This window comes from Crocuta crocuta, unplaced genomic scaffold, assembly GCF_008692635.1.
Source record: "Crocuta crocuta isolate KB4526 unplaced genomic scaffold, BGI_CrCroc_1.0 scaffold149, whole genome shotgun sequence".
Lineage (NCBI taxonomy): Eukaryota > Metazoa > Chordata > Mammalia > Carnivora > Hyaenidae > Crocuta > Crocuta crocuta.
The window spans coordinates 6,754,903-6,776,211 of NW_027551561.1; the positions used below are offsets into that span (position 1 = coordinate 6,754,903).

General features: G+C 40.8%; 1 protein-coding gene across 1 annotated transcript in view; it reads left to right on the plus strand.

Moving 5' to 3' along the window:
• Positions 1–184: 184 nt before the first annotated feature.
• Positions 185–21,309, plus strand: part of ATAD5 (ATPase family AAA domain containing 5) — a 44,566-nt gene continuing 23,441 nt past the window's right edge. Inside the window, exons 1-8 of the mRNA XM_077749735.1 lie at positions 185–250; positions 4,644–6,550; positions 7,343–7,451; positions 10,848–11,012; positions 13,454–13,580; positions 14,133–14,214; positions 18,670–18,854; positions 21,147–21,304. Of these exons, the coding sequence (XP_077605861.1) occupies positions 185–250; positions 4,644–6,550; positions 7,343–7,451; positions 10,848–11,012; positions 13,454–13,580; positions 14,133–14,214; positions 18,670–18,854; positions 21,147–21,304 (2,799 nt within the window). The remainder of the gene's footprint in view (positions 251–4,643; positions 6,551–7,342; positions 7,452–10,847; positions 11,013–13,453; positions 13,581–14,132; positions 14,215–18,669; positions 18,855–21,146; positions 21,305–21,309) is intronic.

The window sequence follows — 21,309 nt, forward strand, 5'->3', positions numbered from 1 at the left end:
GGGGTCGCGGTCCCAGGCGCTTAGCCTGGGGCGCCTGTGTCGAGGGCACCCTGCGCTCGCCGGCCGCGCCCCGGGGTCCTCGCTGCCCGCGCTTTCTTACCGCCTCTTCCCGCGTTCGACTCGGCTGAGCTGGGCCCAGCCTCGGCGACCGCTCNAGGAGCCGGCATTCCGGGAGGCAGGGAGCATGGTGGGGGTCCTGGCCATGGCGGCGGCAGCTGCTCCCCCTCCGGTGAAGGACTACGAGATTGAGGTGAGCTAGAGAATCTCCGTCTTGTAGCAAGTGGGTGAAAGCGATCCTAACTTTGGATCCGGGAGGGGAAACCCCAGCAGTGACATTGTGTACGACAATTGCTGGAGTGTGTCGCTTCCTAAAGTCGTGATAGGTACTGACAAACATCGAGATTGTGAGATGATTGCGGGGCCAGGAAAGTCGGGATTTTAAAGATACCGCGACCAGTCCGCAGGTCCTGAGGCGTTGGTGGAACTTGATGTTTTGGACTGGTGAAATGTCGCAGAGGATGCCAGGACCAAGTCTGGGTTCATGGTAAGGAATCAGAACTTGAGCGTTGGAAAGATCTCTAAGTTCAAGTAGTGTATCCGTTTGCCTGTTGTAGGATGACTGCCTAGATGGTCACTACAGGAATCCAGCAAAGTAATTAAAAATCAGTTTTTCTTGGCTCTAGAGCTTAAAATACTGCAGTTAGAAGTCCCAGCGTGGATTGCTGTTATTCTTATGTATTCACCAAATTTCAGTGAAATGCAGTAAGTAGTAGTTATATAGGCACTCTAATGCCATCAAGTAATGGAGTGGCATCTCAAGCTCGCATTCTAACCGAAATATGCACACTGGTGTCCTTGAACTGAGCCAAAATGTATGTTTACTTATTTAACTAGGACTCTCTCTTAGTTTTTGGAATTGAGTAACTTTTGTCCATTTGTCTCTTGTTGTTATGCTGCTACTTGTTTGCTAAATCAAGGCAGTTGCTCAGCTTTCTCGTTTGTGAAGAAGGACTTTTGGTACTTGAATGAGACACTTCTTGATTTTTGTGTGGTCAGTTTATCAAGTGTTGCATTAAGGTTTTTGCTTTTGGTGCCCTGCTTCGCCTATTACGCAGTAATGATACTTACCATTTAGTATTGCAAAGGTGAGGGCCTTGCACACATATTTTGGTTAATATCCACCTTGTGCTGAGGTATCATTACCTGTATAATTAGAAAGTTAAAAGTAATATGCATAAGGTCCCATGCTGGTAGATATCAGAGCCAGCACTTGAACTTAAATCTGCCTGACTCCATGGCCTATGGCATAGTGCCTTTGACATCGTGTCAGGGTAATATAATAATACTGACAACTCATTATTAGCATTTTCTCCTGATGTGTTTGCCATTTCATTTTAACATACAAAATTTTAATCTGTAATTTATTTTGCCTCATATTTAACCAAATGGTTAGAAATTTGTCCCAATACCATTTATTAAGTTCTTTGCTCACTAGCTTGAATACTACTGTTCTCATATGCCAAGTTCTTAAGTAGATAGTTATTTCTTTTCCTGGTTGTCTCTTTCTTTTTTGTTTTTTCATTAAATTTTTTTTTTAAATTTTTATAAGGTTTATTTGTGTGTGTGTGTGTGTGAGAGAGAGACAGAGTTCTAGTGGGGGAGGGGCAGAGAGAGAGGGAATCCAAAACAGGCTCCAGGCTCTGACCTGTCAGCACACAGCCTGACTCGGGGCTGAACTCACAAACTGAGAGATCATGACTTGAGCTGAAGCTGGATGCTTAACCAACTGAGCCACCCAGGCACCCCTAAAAAAAATTTTTTTTTAACGTTTATTTATTTTGAGAAAGAGAGACAGAGCGTGTGCAGGAATGGGTCAGAGAGAGGGAGACACAGAATCCGAAGGAGGGTCCAGGCTCTGAGCTGGTCAGAGGTCTTAGAGGTCTGTGCTCTGAGGCAGCACAGCAGCACAGAACCCATCACAGGGCTTGAACTCCTAAACCATGAGATCATGACCTGAGCCGGAGTCTGACAGTCAGCTGACTGAGTCACCCAGGCCCTCTTCTTCTTCTTCTTCTTTTTTTTTTTTTCCCCTTTTTTAATGTTTATTTATTTTGAGGGAGAGAGAGAGCCCATGCTCAAGGAAAGGAGGGGGAGAGAGGAAGGGGGAGAGAGAGAATCCCAAGCAGGCACTGTCAGTGCAGAGCCTCGGTCATATAGAGATCACACCCCATCACACAGGAGAACCTGACTTGAGCCAAAATCAGGAGTCAGATGCTTAACTGACTGAGCCACCCAGGCTCCCCCATGCCTTTTTTAAAAAAGTAATCTCTGTATTAAACGTGGGGCTCAAACTCATGACCCCAAGAGCAAAAGTTGCATGCTTCACCGACTGAACCAGCCAGGTGCCCCTAGCACTATGCTTTTAATGATGATAGCTTTGTGATACTTCTTTTTTCCTTAATGTTTATTTATTAGAGAGAGAGAGAGAGAGCGCGAGCGCACAAGCAGGGGAGGAACAGGGAAAGAAGGAGACACAGAATCCCAAACAGGGTCCAGGCTCTGACTGGCAGCACAGAACCTGATGTAGGGGCTCGAACCCATGAAGTGTGAGAGATCATGACCGGAGCCGAAGTTGGACGCTCAACTAACTGAGCCACCTAGGCTTCCCTGCTTTGTGATACAGTTTAATTTTCTAGAAGTGTAATTCCCCCATTTGTTACTTATTNCTTTTTTGTTTTTTCATTAAATTTTTTTTTAAAATTTTTATAAGGTTTATTTGTGTGTGTGTGTGTGTGTGAGAGAGAGAGACAGTTCTAGTGGGGGAGGGGCAGAGAGAGAGGGAATCCAAAACAGGCTCCAGGCTCTGACCTGTCAGCACACAGCCTGACTCGGGGCTGAACTCACAAACTGAGAGATCATGACTTGAGCTGAAGCTGGATGCTTAACCAACTGAGCCACCCAGGCACCCCTAAAAAAAATTTTTTTTTAACGTTTATTTATTTTGAGAAAGAGAGACAGAGCGTGTGCAGGAATGGGTCAGAGAGAGGGAGACACAGAATCCGAAGGAGGGTCCAGGCTCTGAGCTGGTCAGAGGTCTTAGAGGTCTGTGCTCTGAGGCAGCACAGCAGCACAGAACCCATCACAGGGCTTGAACTCCTAAACCATGAGATCATGACCTGAGCCGGAGTCTGACAGTCAGCTGACTGAGTCACCCAGGCCCTCTTCTTCTTCTTCTTCTTTTTTTTTTTTTCCCCTTTTTTAATGTTTATTTATTTTGAGGGAGAGAGAGAGCCCATGCTCAAGGAAAGGAGGGGGAGAGAGGAAGGGGGAGAGAGAGAATCCCAAGCAGGCACTGTCAGTGCAGAGCCTCGGTCATATAGAGATCACACCCCATCACACAGGAGAACCTGACTTGAGCCAAAATCAGGAGTCAGATGCTTAACTGACTGAGCCACCCAGGCTCCCCCATGCCTTTTTTAAAAAAGTAATCTCTGTATTAAACGTGGGGCTCAAACTCATGACCCCAAGAGCAAAAGTTGCATGCTTCACCGACTGAACCAGCCAGGTGCCCCTAGCACTATGCTTTTAATGATGATAGCTTTGTGATACTTCTTTTTTCCTTAATGTTTATTTATTAGAGAGAGAGAGAGAGAGCGCGAGCGCACAAGCAGGGGAGGAACAGGGAAAGAAGGAGACACAGAATCCCAAACAGGGTCCAGGCTCTGACTGGCAGCACAGAACCTGATGTAGGGGCTCGAACCCATGAAGTGTGAGAGATCATGACCGGAGCCGAAGTTGGACGCTCAACTAACTGAGCCACCTAGGCTTCCCTGCTTTGTGATACAGTTTAATTTTCTAGAAGTGTAATTCCCCCATTTGTTACTTATTTTTTAAAGAGTTTGTTTGATTAATTAATTTATTTTTAATGTGTATTTTTGCGAGGGGGGGCTGGGAGGGGCAGAAAGAGAAAGCAGGCTCTGAAGCAGGCTCCAAGCTCTGAGCTGTCAGCACAGAGCCTGATGCAGGTCTCGAACTCATGGACCATAAGCTCATGACTTGAACCCAAGTTGGACGTTTAACTGACTGAGCCACTCAGGAGCCCCAAGATTTTTTTTTTATTTGTGACAAGTGTCCTTCATAATTTTTACTTGATTAGTAAATTTTAGGATGCTAGGTTTGTTCACTGTTTGTTTCTCAGTAACTGGATAATTTGTTTTTAACTAAAAAAGTAAAACGGGAATGGAGTTAATATTTGTAAAGGTGCTACCATGTAGACTTCACATATTTTTATGTAATCATTACAGATTTTGTGGGGTAGGTGGTAGTATTCAAAGGTTGTAAACAGAGGCCAACAGAAATTAATGCATTTGTTACGAAAGTATAGTGGCCTTGAAACTTTTTTCAAGTATAGTACGTATAAAGTAAAATACACAAATGATAAGTATATGGCTTGTCATGTGATATTGAGATTTGAAGGTAGGTTTAATTTTAAAGTTCTTTTTTCTAATATATATCATGTTTGTTACCTAACAGAGCCTCCCTTATTTTATCCAATTAGGTAAAATATTAGGTCCATGTTTAAAATTTATGTTTTGTATTATCTTGCTTGACATAAATGCTTTCTTTTTCTTTTAAATTGATAGGCATGCAAAAAGCGAAGGAAAGATGATGACCGATCTTCCTGCGAAACAATTACAAAATATTTATCACCAATAGGGAAGACTGGAGACTGTGTTTTCTCTCCACCCAAATCCAGTAATATCCTAAATTATTTTAGAAAGACTTCCCCCACAAATGAGAAGACACAATCTGAGAAAGAATGCAAGACAAAGTCATCGGCACCATTGCCTGCCGACAGTGGCAAAGACTGTAAAACACCCTTAGAAGTGTTCTCACATATAGAGTTCAAGAAGAGAGGAAAGCGAGTTAATTTGTCTCATCGACTAAATAATATTAAAGCTGAAAATGAATCTCCAATTGAAATTAATAGCGACGACAGCAAAGAAGACTCCAATCTAAATAACGATTTTGTGGAAAGTAGCACTTCTGTGTCACTCTGCAAGAAACGTGTAGAGGTACTTGCAGAAAATATTCAGGGTATCAAAAAACAGCCAAGCGCTCGGACCTCCACAAAAAAAAGCTCTAAGAAAGTAAATCCTAAGCAAGGAGTCACAAAAAATGATTGCCAAAAAATGAGGAAAAGGAAGCACAGAGATATAATAGATCTGTCTGAAAGCTTACCATTGGCAGAAGAACTAAATCTACAAAAAGATACTAAAGACCAGAAGCAGAGAATGCCTTTCGTAGCTGATGAGATGGAGAATCCTGCAAATGGTGCAGACTCAAGGGGTGAGATAGCTAATCCGGTCTGCTTAAATGATAGGACAATAACTGTCTCCTACGAGGAATTTTTAAAAAGTCACAAGGAAGATAAAGTAGACCTGCCAGACTCTACAGTGGCAATTTGCATTCCCTCTGAAACTGTTGAAGATCTAGTCAAAAGTGGTTGTATGAGTGACCCAGAAACCTGTGAAATTTCCCAACACGTGCGCTCGAAGACAGTGACCGTCCTTGCACAAGTTCACCCCATCCCCCCCAAAAAGACCAGGAAAATACCCTCAATTTTCTTGAAACAAAAGCAGCTGGAAACGGAAAGTAGCCTGTCTGATCCTGAGAACGAACAGACAGTTCAGAAAAGAAAATCTAACGTCGTTATACAGGAGGAAGAATTAGAATTGGCAGTGTTGGAAGCTGGAAGTTCCGAAGCCGCAAAGCCGAAATGCACTCTAGAAGAAAGACAACAGTTTATGAAAGCGTTTAGGCAGCCAGCGTCAGATGTGCTTAAAAATGGGGTGCGAAAGTCTTCAGATAAGCAGAAAGAGCTCAATGAAAAATCTTTGCATGATGAGGGAAGAGACAGTAATTCTAAAAAAATCATGGACCATCCTAATATTCAAATAATTTCAAATTATGGCAATTCACAGTCGCATCCTGACAAAGGAACTCTCCCTAAGGAGAGAAATAAAAAGCTGAAGAAAAAGGGTAAGAAAATGTTAGATACTGGTGCTACTCCAGGTGAAAGCAGACAGGGAAACACTCAAAAGAAAGGAACAGTTTTTTCCTTTAAAGGAAAACAGAATCAAAATAGGCTTAGAAGGAGTTTAAGACAAAAGAAAACAGAGGTTTTCAAAAACACATTATTTAACAGTGAAAATCTTGATTGTGAAGATTTAGCAAATGACCCTCTAAAGATTTCCTCTCCGTGTAACAAGAAGTCTTCAAGAAAAACCAGCGTACCCGTGAAGGATAAGGTTATACATTCTAAAGCCGAAACTGAAGACAGCTTGGAAAATGTTTCCACACCCAAGTCAAGCAGAAGATCTGTAAGAACTAGCAGCACCCCTATCGCGATAGTCATTAGAGGGACTGATTCTGAAGATGATAGTCCAGTAAAGGCTTCCACTCCCCAAACAGCCAACTTACCAGAAAAGCATAGCTTATATACGGCAGAACTAATAACAGTATCTTCTGACTCAGAGAGCCCTATTAGGTAAAGTTTTGTTTTTGTTCTGAAGTTCTAAGTATTCTTCATATATTAGTTGAGAAGGAAAATGCTTGAAGCACTAGAGAGTACTACTTTTTCTAGAACACCTGATTGCTAAGGAACAGAACAGTTTCAGAAATGCTGCTCATTTTTTCACATTTAAATTCAGGCATGATTTCAGAAGAATTCTAGATGTATTTGATTTATTTTTTTAATGTTTGTTTTTGAGGGGGGAGAGGCAGAAGAGGGGGGACAGAGGATCCCAAGCAGGCTCTGCCCTGACAGCAGCGAGCCCCATGTGGGGCTCAGACTCCCAAACCATGAGATCATGACCTGAGCTGAAGTCAGAAGCTTAACTGACTGAGCCACCCAGGCACCCCCTAGATGTATTTTAGATGAGTTCTAACTTTTACTCATAGTTGCTAATCCCTTGAAGAAAGATTTTTCAAGTCTGAATTCTGTGGATCTAGTAAGCATGAGATTAAAAATAAGTCAGAGCTTTATTTCTTGGGAGACTGAGCCATATACTGTTAGGTATATACTTGTATGCTGGTTTTGATCAATGGAAGAGTGATCTTAAGAGGTAATTTTACGATTTCTAAAAGGAAACAGTCTATATTTTCTAAGAGGTTAGCTTTGACTTTGGCTTACTTTCAATCAGTAGTTTGAAACTAATGGGGGGTATTTTGTTTTTAAGAACTGTCCATAAACTGGAGCCCTAGGTGGTTCTTTTTGATACTTATTTAAAATTTTTACACATAATCTTAAAATGCTTCTGAATATCTTTTTTATTCCCAGAATGAAATTCACCAGAATTAGTACTCCCAAAAAATCTAAGAAAAAATCTAAGAAAAGGTGTGAAAAATCTGAAGCAACTGATGGAGATTTTACATCTCAGACTAGAAAGGTAATTGAAATATTAGGGTACTCTGTTTCCTGAAACAACTACTATTAGAAATAATGTGCCAAAAGAATATTCGCATATTTTATAGATTGGTTATATTAACTACAGCCATATGTTATTACTCACTATTATTCTGTTCCTCTGGTTAGTTTATTAAGTGGTCAACATACCTTAATTGTGAGATGAAAGCAATTGATAAGGGTGGTATAATTTACTTAGAGAAAGTTTCCTTGGTAAGAGTTACATCGTAATCATTTTCCTTAAGGCTGCTTATAGGTCATGATTGAATTTTTGGTTTATTTCTATAGATCAGAGGCTAAAAAGTGGGGTCTGTAACTCTGGGACAGGTCTGAAAACGCTTGTACTGTTGACATTTGGGGCTGGATAATTCATTGTTATAGGGGACTCGTGCATTGTAGGATGTTTAGCAATAACTTGGGCCTCTACCCACAAATAAAGAGGAGCTGTCCAGCTCTCCTGGTTATGACAGACAAAAATGTCTCCACACATTGGAAATACCCCTGGGAAGGAAAAAAAAGAATCGCACATCACCCCCTGCACCCCCCCCTCCCCTGTTGAAAGCCCTTACCCTAAAGGGAGAGGTAGGATATATAAGAATAATTCAGCTGCTTTTACAAAATAATCTGCTTATCCACACCTTGAGAGAATTGGATTCTCTCCAGGGCCTAGGTGCAGGTATGTGTGTGTTCACAAAGCCTGGAAGGTGATTCTGATGTAATCCTTGGGTGAATACCATTGTTACAGAACGTTATTACCTCTTTTGTTGTTACTAAACAGCTGTCATTTTTTTTTTTTGACTGCTTATCACATTCCAGGCACTATGCTTAGTACTCATAACGTAAATATTTAACCCTGTTTTGAAGGACAGTGGAGCCAAAGGAGGTGAGAACATTTTTAAGAGTGGATGAAGTGGTGTGCAGTGGAAGCCACGTTGGGTGGCTGGCACTGGAGGCTGACAAACAGGGAGAAAGTGGGGTGCCTTCAGGAAGGAAGTTCCCGACATAGTCAGGAGTAACCGAGTTAAGGCTGGGAAGATTCTCTTCGAGGTGATAGGATTATTGATGGTTTTAATTTTATTTTTCTGTTTTCTGTGTAAACATGAACTTTTAAAAATTATTTATTTATTTTTTTGAGAGCAAGAGAGCAAGAGCTGGGGAGAGGGGCCGAGGGAGAGAGAATCTTAAGCAGACACCACACCACGCCCAGCTCAGAGCCTGACATGGGCCTCGATCTCACGACCACAAGATCACGGCCTGAGCCAAAATGAAGAGTCAGACACTTAACCAATTGAGCCACCCAGGCGCCCCTATAAACATGAGCCTTTAAAAACTTTTGTCGGGAAAAAAAAACTATTAGGGAAAAAAAAAACTGATTTCAGGTTACAGCAGAATTACTTGCCAAAATATGTCTTTGTATGCTTTTTTCACATTCACTAAAACATAGTTTTTGTGTAAGTTTATTTCAGTAATTGAGTTATTCCTTTAAATTTAGGTGGATTATTTTGAATACAAACTTGAAGATCCATCAGCCTGCCAAAAATTTTGCTAGTAGAACAACAGAAATCTATCACTCTACTATACAGAAGCAAATCTTTGTTTTCCTAACCTTCTTACATATATTTTGAATCTCCATGCCTATGCTTTTCAGTAGTTTTTAAAAAACATTTCGAGGGGTGCCTGGATGGCTCAGTTGGTTGAGTGTCTGACTTTGGCTCAGGTCACGATATTGCAGTTCATGAGTTCGAGCTCTGCGTCGGCGTCTGTGCTGACAGCTTGGAGCCTGGAGCTTGCTTCCAAATCTGTGACTTCTTCTCTCTTTGCCCCTCTACCACTCATACTCTGTCTCTCAAAAAATAAATAAATGGTGAAAAATTTATCTACTAGTCTCTAGAGGTAACACACTTAAAAAAATTTTTTTAATGTTTATTTTTGAGAGAGAGAGAGAGCGACAGAGCATGAGCGAGGGAGGGGCAGAGAGAGAGAGGGAGACACAGAATCCAAAGCAGGCTCTAGGCTTTGAGCTGTCAGCGCAGAACCTGACGTGGGGCTCGAACCCACGAACTGTGAGATCATGATGTGAGTAGAAGTCGGACACTTAATCAACAGAGCCACCCAGGCACCCCAAGGGGTAACCCACTTTTAATAGTTACATTAAAACTATTAATGTCCTAGGCTTTTTCCTACGATTAAATAGGTATATGTCACTTTTAAAAGGAATTTATAATGTGAACTGTTGTGCAACTTGCTTTGTGGATGTCTTTAAATATAAAACCTATAGAACTCAGAATATAGAAAGCACATTGTCTGGAAGGTAACATTTAAAGGCATCAGATCACTTAGTACATCAATGGCAAAGTCAGGTCTGAAGGCCAGGTTCTTATCTAGTGCTCTTTTCCATACTTACTATCTTTTCAGCCTCTCTCCAGTGGATTCGCTCTAAAGGTGACTAAAATCACAGCGTAGATGCCGTGAAGATGGTGGGGACGTAACCAACAGTTCTCATTCACACGGACATTTAATACAGACATCTCTGGGTGTTTCTCATGAATGTAATTATATTTATCTGAAGAAATTTCCAGTTAGAAATAAAGGTAGACACATTACACTAGACATATTGATTACACTAGACACACTGTAATTTAATTTCCTTTGGAAGATTTAAGTAACTATGTCTTTTATTTAATATGATTTATGATTATCGTTTTATATATATTTAAGGGATTTATTTACTTGCTTATTTATTTATTTATTAAAAGTTTATTAGAGCTGGGAAGGGGCAGAGAAAGAGGGAGAGAGAGAGAATCCTAAGCAGGCCCCATGCTGTCAGCGCAGGGCCTGACTTGGGGCTCCATATCATGAACCATGAGATCATGACCTGAGCTGAAGTCAACAGTTGGATGCTTAACCAACTGAGCCGCTCAGGCGTCCCTGGATTTTGTTTTTTAGAACAGTTTTAGGTTTACATAACTGAGTGGGAGACACAGAGATTTCCCATATATCTCCTGTACCGCACATGCATAGCCGCCCACATTATCAGTATCAGAATAGTACATTTGTTATAATTGATGAACCTGCATCGACACATCATGATCACCCAGAGTCCCTAGTTTACCTTAAGGTTCACTCTTGATGCCGTACATTTTATGAGTTTAGATAAAGATATAGTGACATGTACCCATCGTCCTAGTATCATATGTATAGTATCGTATCACTGCCTTAAGAACCGTCTGTGCTCTGCCTGTTCATCCCTGACCCACTTGACTCCTGGCAACCACTAACCTTTTTTACTGTCTCCAAAGTCTTGCCTTTTATAATTATTTTTCTATTATTATTTATAAAATGTTTGCCACTGACCTAAATATTTCAAATTTTTGTTTAGGCAAGCAGTGCTTCAAAAAGTGTGTCAAAAGCAAAACAGCTGATTGAAAAAGCAAAAGCTTTGCACATTAGTAGGTCAAAAACTACTGAAGAAATAGTGACACCCTTGAGACGTTCATCTAGACATCAGACGCTTCCTGAAAGGAAGGAATTGTCAGAAGCAGCAGTAAGTATTAGAAATACTTATTGGTGTGAGTCGTGTCCAGTTCTGCGTGGAGTAGGAGGAGGAAGCCATATAAAGTTATAGGTAGAATTGTAAGATACCCTGAGGTTGTGGAAAGAATATCATTTACATTTCTGTTTTAAAAGCTTTTTGGGGCGCCTGGGTGGCTCAGTCGGTTGGGCGTCCAACTTTGGCTCAGGTCATGATCTTGTGGTTTGTGGGTTTGAGCCGTGCAGTGGGCTCTGTGCCGACAGCTCAGAGCCTGGAGCCTGCTTCGGATTCTGTGTCTCCCTCTCTCTCTGCCCCTCCCCTGTTCACGCTCTGTCTCACTCTCTGTCAAAAATAAATAAAGATTAAAAAAAATTTTTTTAAATAAAAGCTTTTCGCTCCTTTTGCTTACAGGATATAGTCTGCATCCTCATCATGGCTTTTGAGATCCTTCATCGGCTGAATTAGCTCTTCCCTTTCCTCCTTCCACACACTTTTTGTTCTAGTCACGCTATATTATTCCTTTCTCCCCAAATGGTGCAGGCGTTACTTTTTCCACTTTGTAGTCTCAGCTTGAAATGCATAAACCAAGTACTCTCTTCTACCTGAGGAATTCCTACTCAAACATTAAGTCCTGCTAAATGCCGCCCCCTCTCTTTTGTATGTATGTATGTCTGTTTATTTTTGAGAGGGCAAGTGGGAAAGGGGCAGAGAGGAGGGGGGACAGAGGATTCAAAGCAGGCTCTGCGCTGACAGCAGTGAGCACGATGCAGGGCTCGAACTCCTGAACCATGAATTCTTGACCTGAGCCGAAAGTCTGATGCTCAGCTAACTGAGCCCCTGCCTCTTTTTTTAAAACCTAGCTTTATTATAGAGATATAGGTCACAGACCATGCACTTCACTATTTAAAGTCCACAGTTCATTGGCTTTTAATATATTTAGAGTTGTGACTCCATCACCACAATTGTAAAATGTTTCATTACCAACAAGAACCCCCATTTCCCTTAGCTGTATCACTTCCCAGTCTCACCTCCCCCAGCTCCAGCCAACCACTAATCTACTTTCTGTTTCTATAGATTTGCCTATTCTGGACATTTCATGTAAATGGTATCATGTAATATATGGCCTTTTGTGCCTGGCCTCTTTCACTCATCATGGTGTTTTCAGTGTTCATCTGTTTTCAGTGTTCATTGATATTGTAGCATCAATATTTCATTTATTTTTTATTGCTAAATGATACTCCTTTGTATGGATTTACCACATTTGTTTTTACCTGTTCATCAGTTGATAGACATTCAGGTTGTTTCCACTTTTCGACTATTAGGAATAATGCTGCCAACATTCTCATACCTCCTCTTGAAAGCTTTACAGATGCCTTCAAGACAGGTAGTTTCCTTCCCTATATGTACTTTACTTCTGTGCTTTTTGTATTTTAGTTAATATTGCTCTCAACATACCGTGTTATGATTGAACTGGCTCTCCCTCTGTCTCCTAAATCCCGGTGTAACCTTAAACCCAACTCTTATTGCATTTGTCTGTGTCTGCTATGTTGCCTGACACATGGTGGATGCTCAGTAGATGTGTACTGACCACATGAGAGCATATCAGACTGTATCTACTACCTTTATAGGATGGATAGCTCTTAAAGAGGGGAGCTAGAATTTGTATAGCTCAGTCATATTGACTCTCTTGTCTGGAATAAAGTCTGTTGGTTGCTTCTTTAAAAACGAAAACCCTTGGGGCGCCCGGGTGGCTTAGTCGGTTAAGCGTCCGACTTGCGCTCAGGTCATGATCTCGCGGTTCGTGGGTTCGAGCCCTGCGTCGGGCTCTGTGCTGACTGCCAGCTCAGAGCCTGGAGCCTGTTTCAGAGTCTGTGACTCTCTCTCTCTCTCTGACCCTCCCCTGCTCACGCTGTCTCTCTCTCTCTCTCTCTCTCTCTTCTCCTAGAAATAAATAAAACATTAAAAAAAAATTAAAAACGAAAACCCATGCTAATAGTAAATCCACTCTTTGATATGTGAACTTGAATGCTATAGCACAGGCTATTGTCATTTACAACATGTATTGTTTCTGTATCAATCAGGTAGTGTCTAATGAAGAGGTGTGTGGAGCTGCTAATGTAATTAGCTTACCTCTGGCTTCTAGCACTGTTACCCTTTCAAATTTTTTTTTTTAATATTTTTATTTATTTCTAGGAGAGAGATAGAGAGAGAGCGTGAGCAGGGGAGGGTCAGAGAGAGAGGGAGACACAGACTCTGAAATAGGCTCCAGGCTCTGAGCTGGCAGTCAGCACAGAGCCCGACGTGGGGCTCGAACCCACGAACTGCGAGATCATGACCTGAGCGAAAGTCGGACGCTTAACCGACTAAGCCACCCAGGCGCCCCAACCCTTTCAAATTTTTAAAACCTCAATTGTATAACATTCTTTAAAAATGTTTTTCTTATTCTGTCTTAGGATTCTGTAATAATGATAGATTCAGATCTTACTTCTCTAAAGCAACCTGAGAAAAGTCAGAAGAAACTTCAGTGTCTGAATGATGTGCTAGGAAAAAAACTTAACAAGAATCCTAAAAATGTACCAGGTATTTAGATCTGATAATGTTTATGACGAATCTTAGAATGCTTTGGAGGGATTAAATAGCCTGAATGCTGTTATTTTAATTCAATTTCTTGTCTTCTAAAATCTGAACTTTCAATTATATTACACAATTCTATTTTAATACGTTGTAATGTAGTGAAGAATTTTATAAAGGTAATTGTGTGTATTCAAGTTACTGCATCTGTTTCGCCTCAGTTAAGGTAGAGGTTCCCAAACCTGATTATCAAAATCATCTGATTAAATTAAAAAATTTCTTAAATGTTTAGGTCCTTCCCTAGGCATATTGACTAGACTCTCTGGAGGTGGGTTGTGGGAATCTGAGTTTAAAAAAGTTTCCAGAAGATTCTGATAATGCTGTTGGGAGACCAGATGATTATATAGAAGATTTTTTTAATTAAAAATTAGTTAAAAGTTTCGTTAAGTTAAAAAGTTAATTTTCTTGAAGTTTAAGAAGGTAGAGGTATAATTGGAAAGTATCTGGAGGTAGGTAGAGATGATAAACATTGATACTAACCTAAGTATTTATTTTTCTAAGGGAAAGTGAAAGTTGCTCCTTTATTTATTACCAGGAAAGCTCAAAAAACAGCTGATCCTATTCTTGGTTTTGATGAAAACAGGTCAGTCTAATACAAATTATAAAATGCTGAAACGTCTTATGGAATGTATTTTGTATTTTTCCTTTATTATCATTTGAGTCTTTAATAAGTTCATTTTTATTTTCTTTTTATTTACTTTTACTTATTTTTATTTGTTTACTTACTTTTATTTTACTTTTAATTTTTTATTTTTAGCCAGTTGGGGAGAGGGTCAGTGGGAGAGGGAGAGGGGGAGAGAGAGAGAGGGAGGGGTTGTGGGGGGAGAATCTTAAGCAGGTTCCATGCTTAGTGCAGAGCCACATGAGGGGTTTGATCTCATGACTCTAGGATCATGACCTGAGCTGAAACTAAGAGTCAGTTGCTTAACCAGCTGACCTACCCAGGTGCCGCAATAAGTTCATTTTTATTTTTATTTATTCATTTTAATATTTTTATTTATTTCTAGGAGAGAGAGAGACAGCGTGAGCACGGGAGGGTCAGAGAGAGAGGGAGACACAGACTCTGAAATAGGCTCCAGGCTCCGAGCTAGCTGTCAGCACAGAGCCCGATGCGGGGCTTGAACTCGCGAACCGTGAGATCATGACCTAAGCGAAAGTCGGACACTTAACCGACTAAGCCACCCAGGCGCCCCAATAAGTTCATTTTTAAAGATGACAATATTGACAGTGCTACAGTCACAATTTGAAGATCAAACATTTTGTGGCCATCTCTAGATAGAACTGTGGAAAAATAAATCAAAAGCAGCAAAGAGCTGATTATGAACTTATTCAGTAAATATTTAAATACCTGCTGTGAGGGTGCCTGGTTGGCTTAGTCGATAGAGCATGTGACCCTTGATCTCAAGGTCATGAATTCGAGCCCCACATTGGGGGTAGAGATTACTTTAAAAAATAATAATAATAACAAATAAAATGAAGTCTTTAAATACTTGCTATGTACCAGGCACTGTTTTTCATGGTAGGAATATTATGAGGAACAAAACAAGACCCCTTACGTGTCCTCATGAGGCTTATACTCTAGAGGAAGGACAGTGTACGATTAAACATTAATTGGGCCATTAAGTGAAAAATTGCAGTTGTGCTAAGAAGGAGAGGTACAGAGTTTTATTAAAGTTTATATTACGTGGATTTGGTCTGGTCAAAAAAGGCCTTGCTGAGGAAATGACACCTGACCTGAAGTATGAGCAGGAGTTCACCAGGGGGAGGATCAGTGTTCTCATCAGAGGGAATAGTCTGCAGAGTCCCTATAGCTCGAAGGAGCATGGTGAATAGAGAGGTTGAAAGAATGCCAGTGTGACTTGAGCACAGAGAGCTGGGCTCAGAGGGATGTGGGATTAAGCTGGGGAGGTGGGTGCCAGCCCGTGTAGCACCTTTAGGCCATGTGAGAGAGTTTTGTCATTTTGCCAAGGGCAATAAGAAGCAGTCAGAGGGTTTTGAACACAAATATGCACATAAACATTTGAATGTTGGGAAAGTCTCTTCTGACTGCTGGATTGGTTTACTAGATCAAAATCCATAATGATTAATTAGATCTGAGAACTAGGGCTAGGAGAGAGGAAAGTGTAAGATGACACTTAAGTTCTGGTCCTCTATCCAAGTGGATGGCATGATGGAAGATCAGGTTTAAGGACATCATGGGTTCAGGTTATTTTTTCCTGTTTTACTTGTATTGAGGTATAATTACATATTAAGTGCACAAATTTATTATTTTTTTTGAGAGGTGGAGGGGCAGAGGGATAGAGAGAGAAAGAGAGGGAGAGAGAATCTCAAGCAGGCTCCATGCTCTGTGCAGAGCCAGATGGAGGGGTCAATCCCATGAAGCTGGGATCATGACCTGAGCCAAAATCAGGAATCAGACTCTCAACTGACTGAGCCACTCCGGTGCCCGTAAATCTTTTTTTGTTTGTTTGTTTGTTTGTTCATTTGTAAAATGCACCATTTTTTAAAATGTAATTGATTTATTTTGATGGGGGGCAGGAAAGAGGAAGAGAGAGAAGGAGAGAGAGAATTCTGAGGTGGCTCCATGCTCAATGAGGAGTGGTGGTCTCAGTTTCACTGTGAGATCATGACCTGAGCCAAAATCAAGAGTCAGACACTTAACCACGTCACCCAGGCGCCCCTAAATGCATCATTCTTATTTTTTAAAAATATTTATTTTTTCAAGAGGTGGGGGGAGACAGAGAATCCCAGCCAGGCTCCAGGCTGTAAATGCAGAGCCCAACATGGGGCTCACACTCACAAACCATGAGATCATGACCTGAGCCGGAATCAAGAGTTGGATGCTTAACCAACTGAGCTACCCATGCATCCAAATGCACCATTATTAAGCTTACAGTTTTCATAAGTATATTGTATCAAGGTTTAACATCTTCCTTTTACTCTGAAAGGTACTCTGTTATTCCTGCCACCACCATAACAAAAAGTTGACACTATTCTTTTTTTTTTTTTTACAAATAGTTTATTGTCAAATTAGTTTCCACATAACACTCAGTGCTCATCCCCACAAGTGCCCTCCTCCATGCCCATCCCTCCTCCCCCCCACATCCATCAGTCCTCAGTTTTTGTCAGCATTCAAGAGTCTCTCATGGTTTGCCTCTCTCCCTTTCCCCCACCATTTCTCCCCTTCTTCTCCCCCTTGTTCCTCAGTTAAGTTCCTCCTAATCCTCCTATACGTGCAAACATATGATATTTGTCCTTCTCTGCCTAACACTGTTCTGATTTCTTAGCCATTGATTAGTTTGATTTCTATTACCATGGATTAGTTTTGTTAGTTTTAAAACTTAATGTAAACTTCAGAACTTCATGTAAAATGTGTATGTATATTCTTTTGTACCTAATTGCTTTTGGTCAGTACACACTTTTTTAAAAATCAACTTTATTCAGGTATAATGTACATGCAATTATATATATATAATTGAAGTAAACAGTTTGAGGTTAAACAAATGTACACATCTGTGTAATCATCATGCCGATAGAGAACATTTTTCATCACATTCCAAAAAGTTCCCTTGTGCCTGCCTCTTTGCAGTTAATCTCTGTCCCCATCTCCCAGTCCCATGCAATTTCTGATCTGTTTTCTGTTGACATAGATTGGTTTACCTTTTTTAGAATTTTGTAGAAATGAAATCACACAGGATGCATACTTTTGTCTCTGGCTTCTTTCAGCCAAGATGATATATCAGTAGCCTGTTCTTTTTTATTACTGAGTAGTATTCTTTATATGAATATACCACAGTTTGTTTATCCGTTCTTTTTTTTTTTTTTTTTTAATTTTTTTTTTTTATTTTTTTTANCGTTCTTTTATTGATGGCCATTTGGGTTGTTTCCAGTATTTGGCTATTACTAATAAGGCTGCTGTGAACATTCCATTCCATTCCACGTGTAGACAGTGTTCTCATTTTTCTTGAGTAAATACCTAGAAGTGGAATTGCTTTGTTGTTGGGTAGGTGTGTTTAACAATGTAAGAATCTGCCAAACTTTCCCAAGTGGTGGTTTCATTTTATACTCCCACCAGCAGTATATGAGAGCTCCAGTTGCTAGTGCTTGGCATTATCAGACTTTTCTTTTTATGTTTATTTATTTATTTTGAGAGTGAGTGTGCAGCACAAGCAGGGAAGGGGTAGAGAGAGAGGGAGAGAGAGAATCCCAGGCAGGCTCTGTGCTGTCAGTGCAGAGCCTGATGCAGGGCTCGATCTCATAAACTGTGAGATCATGAACTGAGCCTAAATCAAGAGTTAAATGCTTAGGGGTGCCTGGGTGGCTCAGTGGGTTAGGTATCCAACTTTGGCTCAGATAATAATCTCACGGTTCGTTAGTTCAAGCCCCGCGTCAGGCTCTGTGCTGGCACCTCAGAGCCTGGAGCCTGCTTCAGATTCTGTGTCTCCTCTCTCTCTGCCCCTCCCCTGCTCACGCTGTGTTTCTCTCTCTCAAAAATGAATAAACATTTAAAAAAAAAAAAGACCCTTAACCAACTGAGAGTTTCCCCCCTCCCCCCACTGCTCCAGCAGCCTGTCCTCCTCACCTCCCTCCCACAAAAGTCAGGACTCTTATGATTAGCAATGTAAAGATAAGCCAGGTAAAACAGGCATCAGTAATAAAGGCAATGTTCTTGATTATATTATATTGGAAACATCACATTAGAAATTCTTATATTAACTTTTTGAAATACAGCACTTGCTTTGTTTTCTGATTGTAATATAAATGCATGTTCTTTTAAAAAGACAAGATACTCAAGGGGAAAACTCACCTACCACTCAAAGATAGACTGTTGACATTTTGGTGGATGTTCTTCAAGTCATTTTTTTCCTCCATATATTTACTTTGATTTAATTTCTTAATACTAATAAGCAAAAGTGAATTTGACCAGCCAACATCTCAGGTAGCTGATTCATTTTTTGAAATTAAAACGTGTCGTGTAGGTTTTTTTTTCCAGTGTTTATAACCTTAGCTTTCCTTTGTCACATGATTTTCTTAAAAGTCAAGATACATGTGAAAAGTCTCAGGATTGTGATGTGCAGTTTAAAGCCAAGCGTGACTTCCTAATGAGCGGTTTGCCGGATTTGCTGAAACGACAGATCGCAAAGAAGGCTGCTGTGTTAGATGTGTACAATGCAGCGAGTACTAGTTTCCAGAGAGTTGTCCATGTGCAACAAAAAGATGATGGTGAGTTTATTGTAATGAATACTTTGAAATGCGGGGTGCCTGGGTGGCTCAGTCGGTTCAGCGTCCAACTTCGGCTCAGGTTATGATCTCGCAGTTCATGAGTTCGAGCTGCTCATCCGGCTCTCGGCTGTCAGCCTGTCAGCACAGAGCCCACGTTGGATCTCCTATCCCCCTCCCTCTGCCTATCCTCCGCTTATACTATCCCCAAATAAATAAATATTAAAAAAATTTTTTTTAACAGAAGTAATATGAAAGTGTAAGTTGACTTAAAATGAGGGTAAGGTTTGAAGATAATTCTCAAGGGGATTTTAGTGGGAATTCTCAGTATCAGTATGTCTTTGAGGGTCTCTTCCTCAGTCTCGGACTCACTCTACTCACTGGGGGCAAGAGAGCGAGAGGCGTGCTCAGCCCTCCCCGCCCTCGGCAGCGAAGAGCAGGCATGTGGGTGGGACCTCAGGTGGATGTTGTTCTCCAGACAGGCACTGTGTTCCGAGAGGAAGGTGTGCTCTTACACGCAGCCCATGTGTGAGCAGATCGTCTGGAAGACTTTCTCAGAGGAGCTCCAGCTCTGTCCTTGTCTGATGGGCTGTTGAATGTTCAAGGGAGGTGTTTGCCTCCTTTCCAGAACAGCTTTTCTTCTGTCATAGCACATAACTTCCCCCTGGAGCAGGTAGCGAGGAGCTCCACGCTCCGGGTCACCCTTTCGTCACACACACCGCGCACCAGGGTGAGCTGTTTGCACAAGCCTTCTGCACGGTGGCCTTAGCTTGATCAGAGCCTGATTCTGGTTGGATTCAAATACTGTAGCAGCCACCATCTTACTTGACTCACGGGGTTTCTAATTGCCAAAAGTGTACAAAGCTTTATACCTTTTCCTTGTCACTGCTTCTACGTATAGGTTGTTTTTTTGTTTGTTTCTTGGTTGTTTTTTTTTTGTTTTTTGTCAACACAAAAGCATTTGTTTTCTTCTCAGCTGGCTTTGTGGATTGGTTTAATGCACTCCCTCTATACCTGAAATATGCTCTATGTTTTCTTCTTTCTTTTTTACTCTTATGTTTCTGACCTTGATAGCTTTTCACCTTTGTTCAGCCTCCCATTTATACGAGGAACTTCCCAGCGAGCCCTTCTAATGATATTCTTCTTTCTCTTTCTTCCTCAGCTCTGCCATTGGCCGTTCAGTGGATGAAGCCTTTCTTGTTATTTTCACCACTTCAGTTTTTTACAGCATATCCCAACAGTATATTCAACTATAGAAATTAGTTACACTTTTCTTCCCTGATTTTGATCAACATTTTCACCAGAGTGCTACTGTAAAACTTCTCGTATGTGTTTGTGGATGAGGAAATGAAGCAAGCACAAAGAGAATCTCTCTCTTTTAGAACCTGAAGAGTTGGGGTGCCTGGGTGGCTCAGTCAGTTGACTGTCTGGCTCTTGATTTCAGTTCAGGTCATGATCTTACAGTTCGTGAGTTTGAGCCCCACATCGGGCTCTGTGCTGATGGTGCAGAACTTGCGTGGCATTCTGTCTCCCTCTCTTTTTGCCCCTCCCATGCCTACTTTCTATCTCTCTCTCAAAATAAATAAAAATAAACTTAAAAACAATTAGAACCTGAAAAGTTAATCACACATTTATTTACTCGTATCTGGCATTGTGCTGAGCGCTTCATTTGAATAACTAGTTTAATCTTCATAACAACTCTTGGAGGTTGACTTTTATAATATTCACCCCCACTTTACAGATGAAGAAACTATGGCTTAGAATCTTGCCCATGCTCACCTAGCTAGCAAGCGACACAGTCTGGATTCGAACCCAGTTCTGCCTTCAGAGTTTAAACTTTTTTTAAAAAGTGATGTTGAAAGCAAGCAATTTTTTTTTTATAGTTTATTTATTTATTTATTTATTTATTTTTAAATGTTTTATTTATNAAGCCCAATGCAGGGCTCAAACCCGTGGACTGTGAGATCATGACCTGAGCCGAAGTCAGACACTTAAACCAACTGAGCAACCCAGGCATCCCCAGAGTTTAAACTTTAAACCAGGATGCTAACTGTCCCTGAAATTCTTACCCCGAATAGCAAGGTTGATTCCCAAAGAAAAGTTTGCTATTACTTGGTTATTTTAAACAATTGGGAAGGAAGACTCAATATTTTTATTAATTATATTTGTTGGAAGTGACAAGTTTGGTATTTTTGTGTTAACTATGTAGTTATCAGATCTTTTCATGTTTGCACATTTGGCATTTGATGTAATGAATGAAGATAATTAAGATCTTTGTTTTCTGTTTTTCTTTAGGATGCCATTTGTGGCATCTGAAACCACCCACTTGCCCTCTCTTAACCAAACTTAAAGAACTGGATACTAGAGTAACAGATCTCTCAAAATGTGTTCTTACTCTTGGTGAATTTTCAACATTGAATTCGAATTCTAAAAGTACTAATTCTGCTGTTGTGGTAAG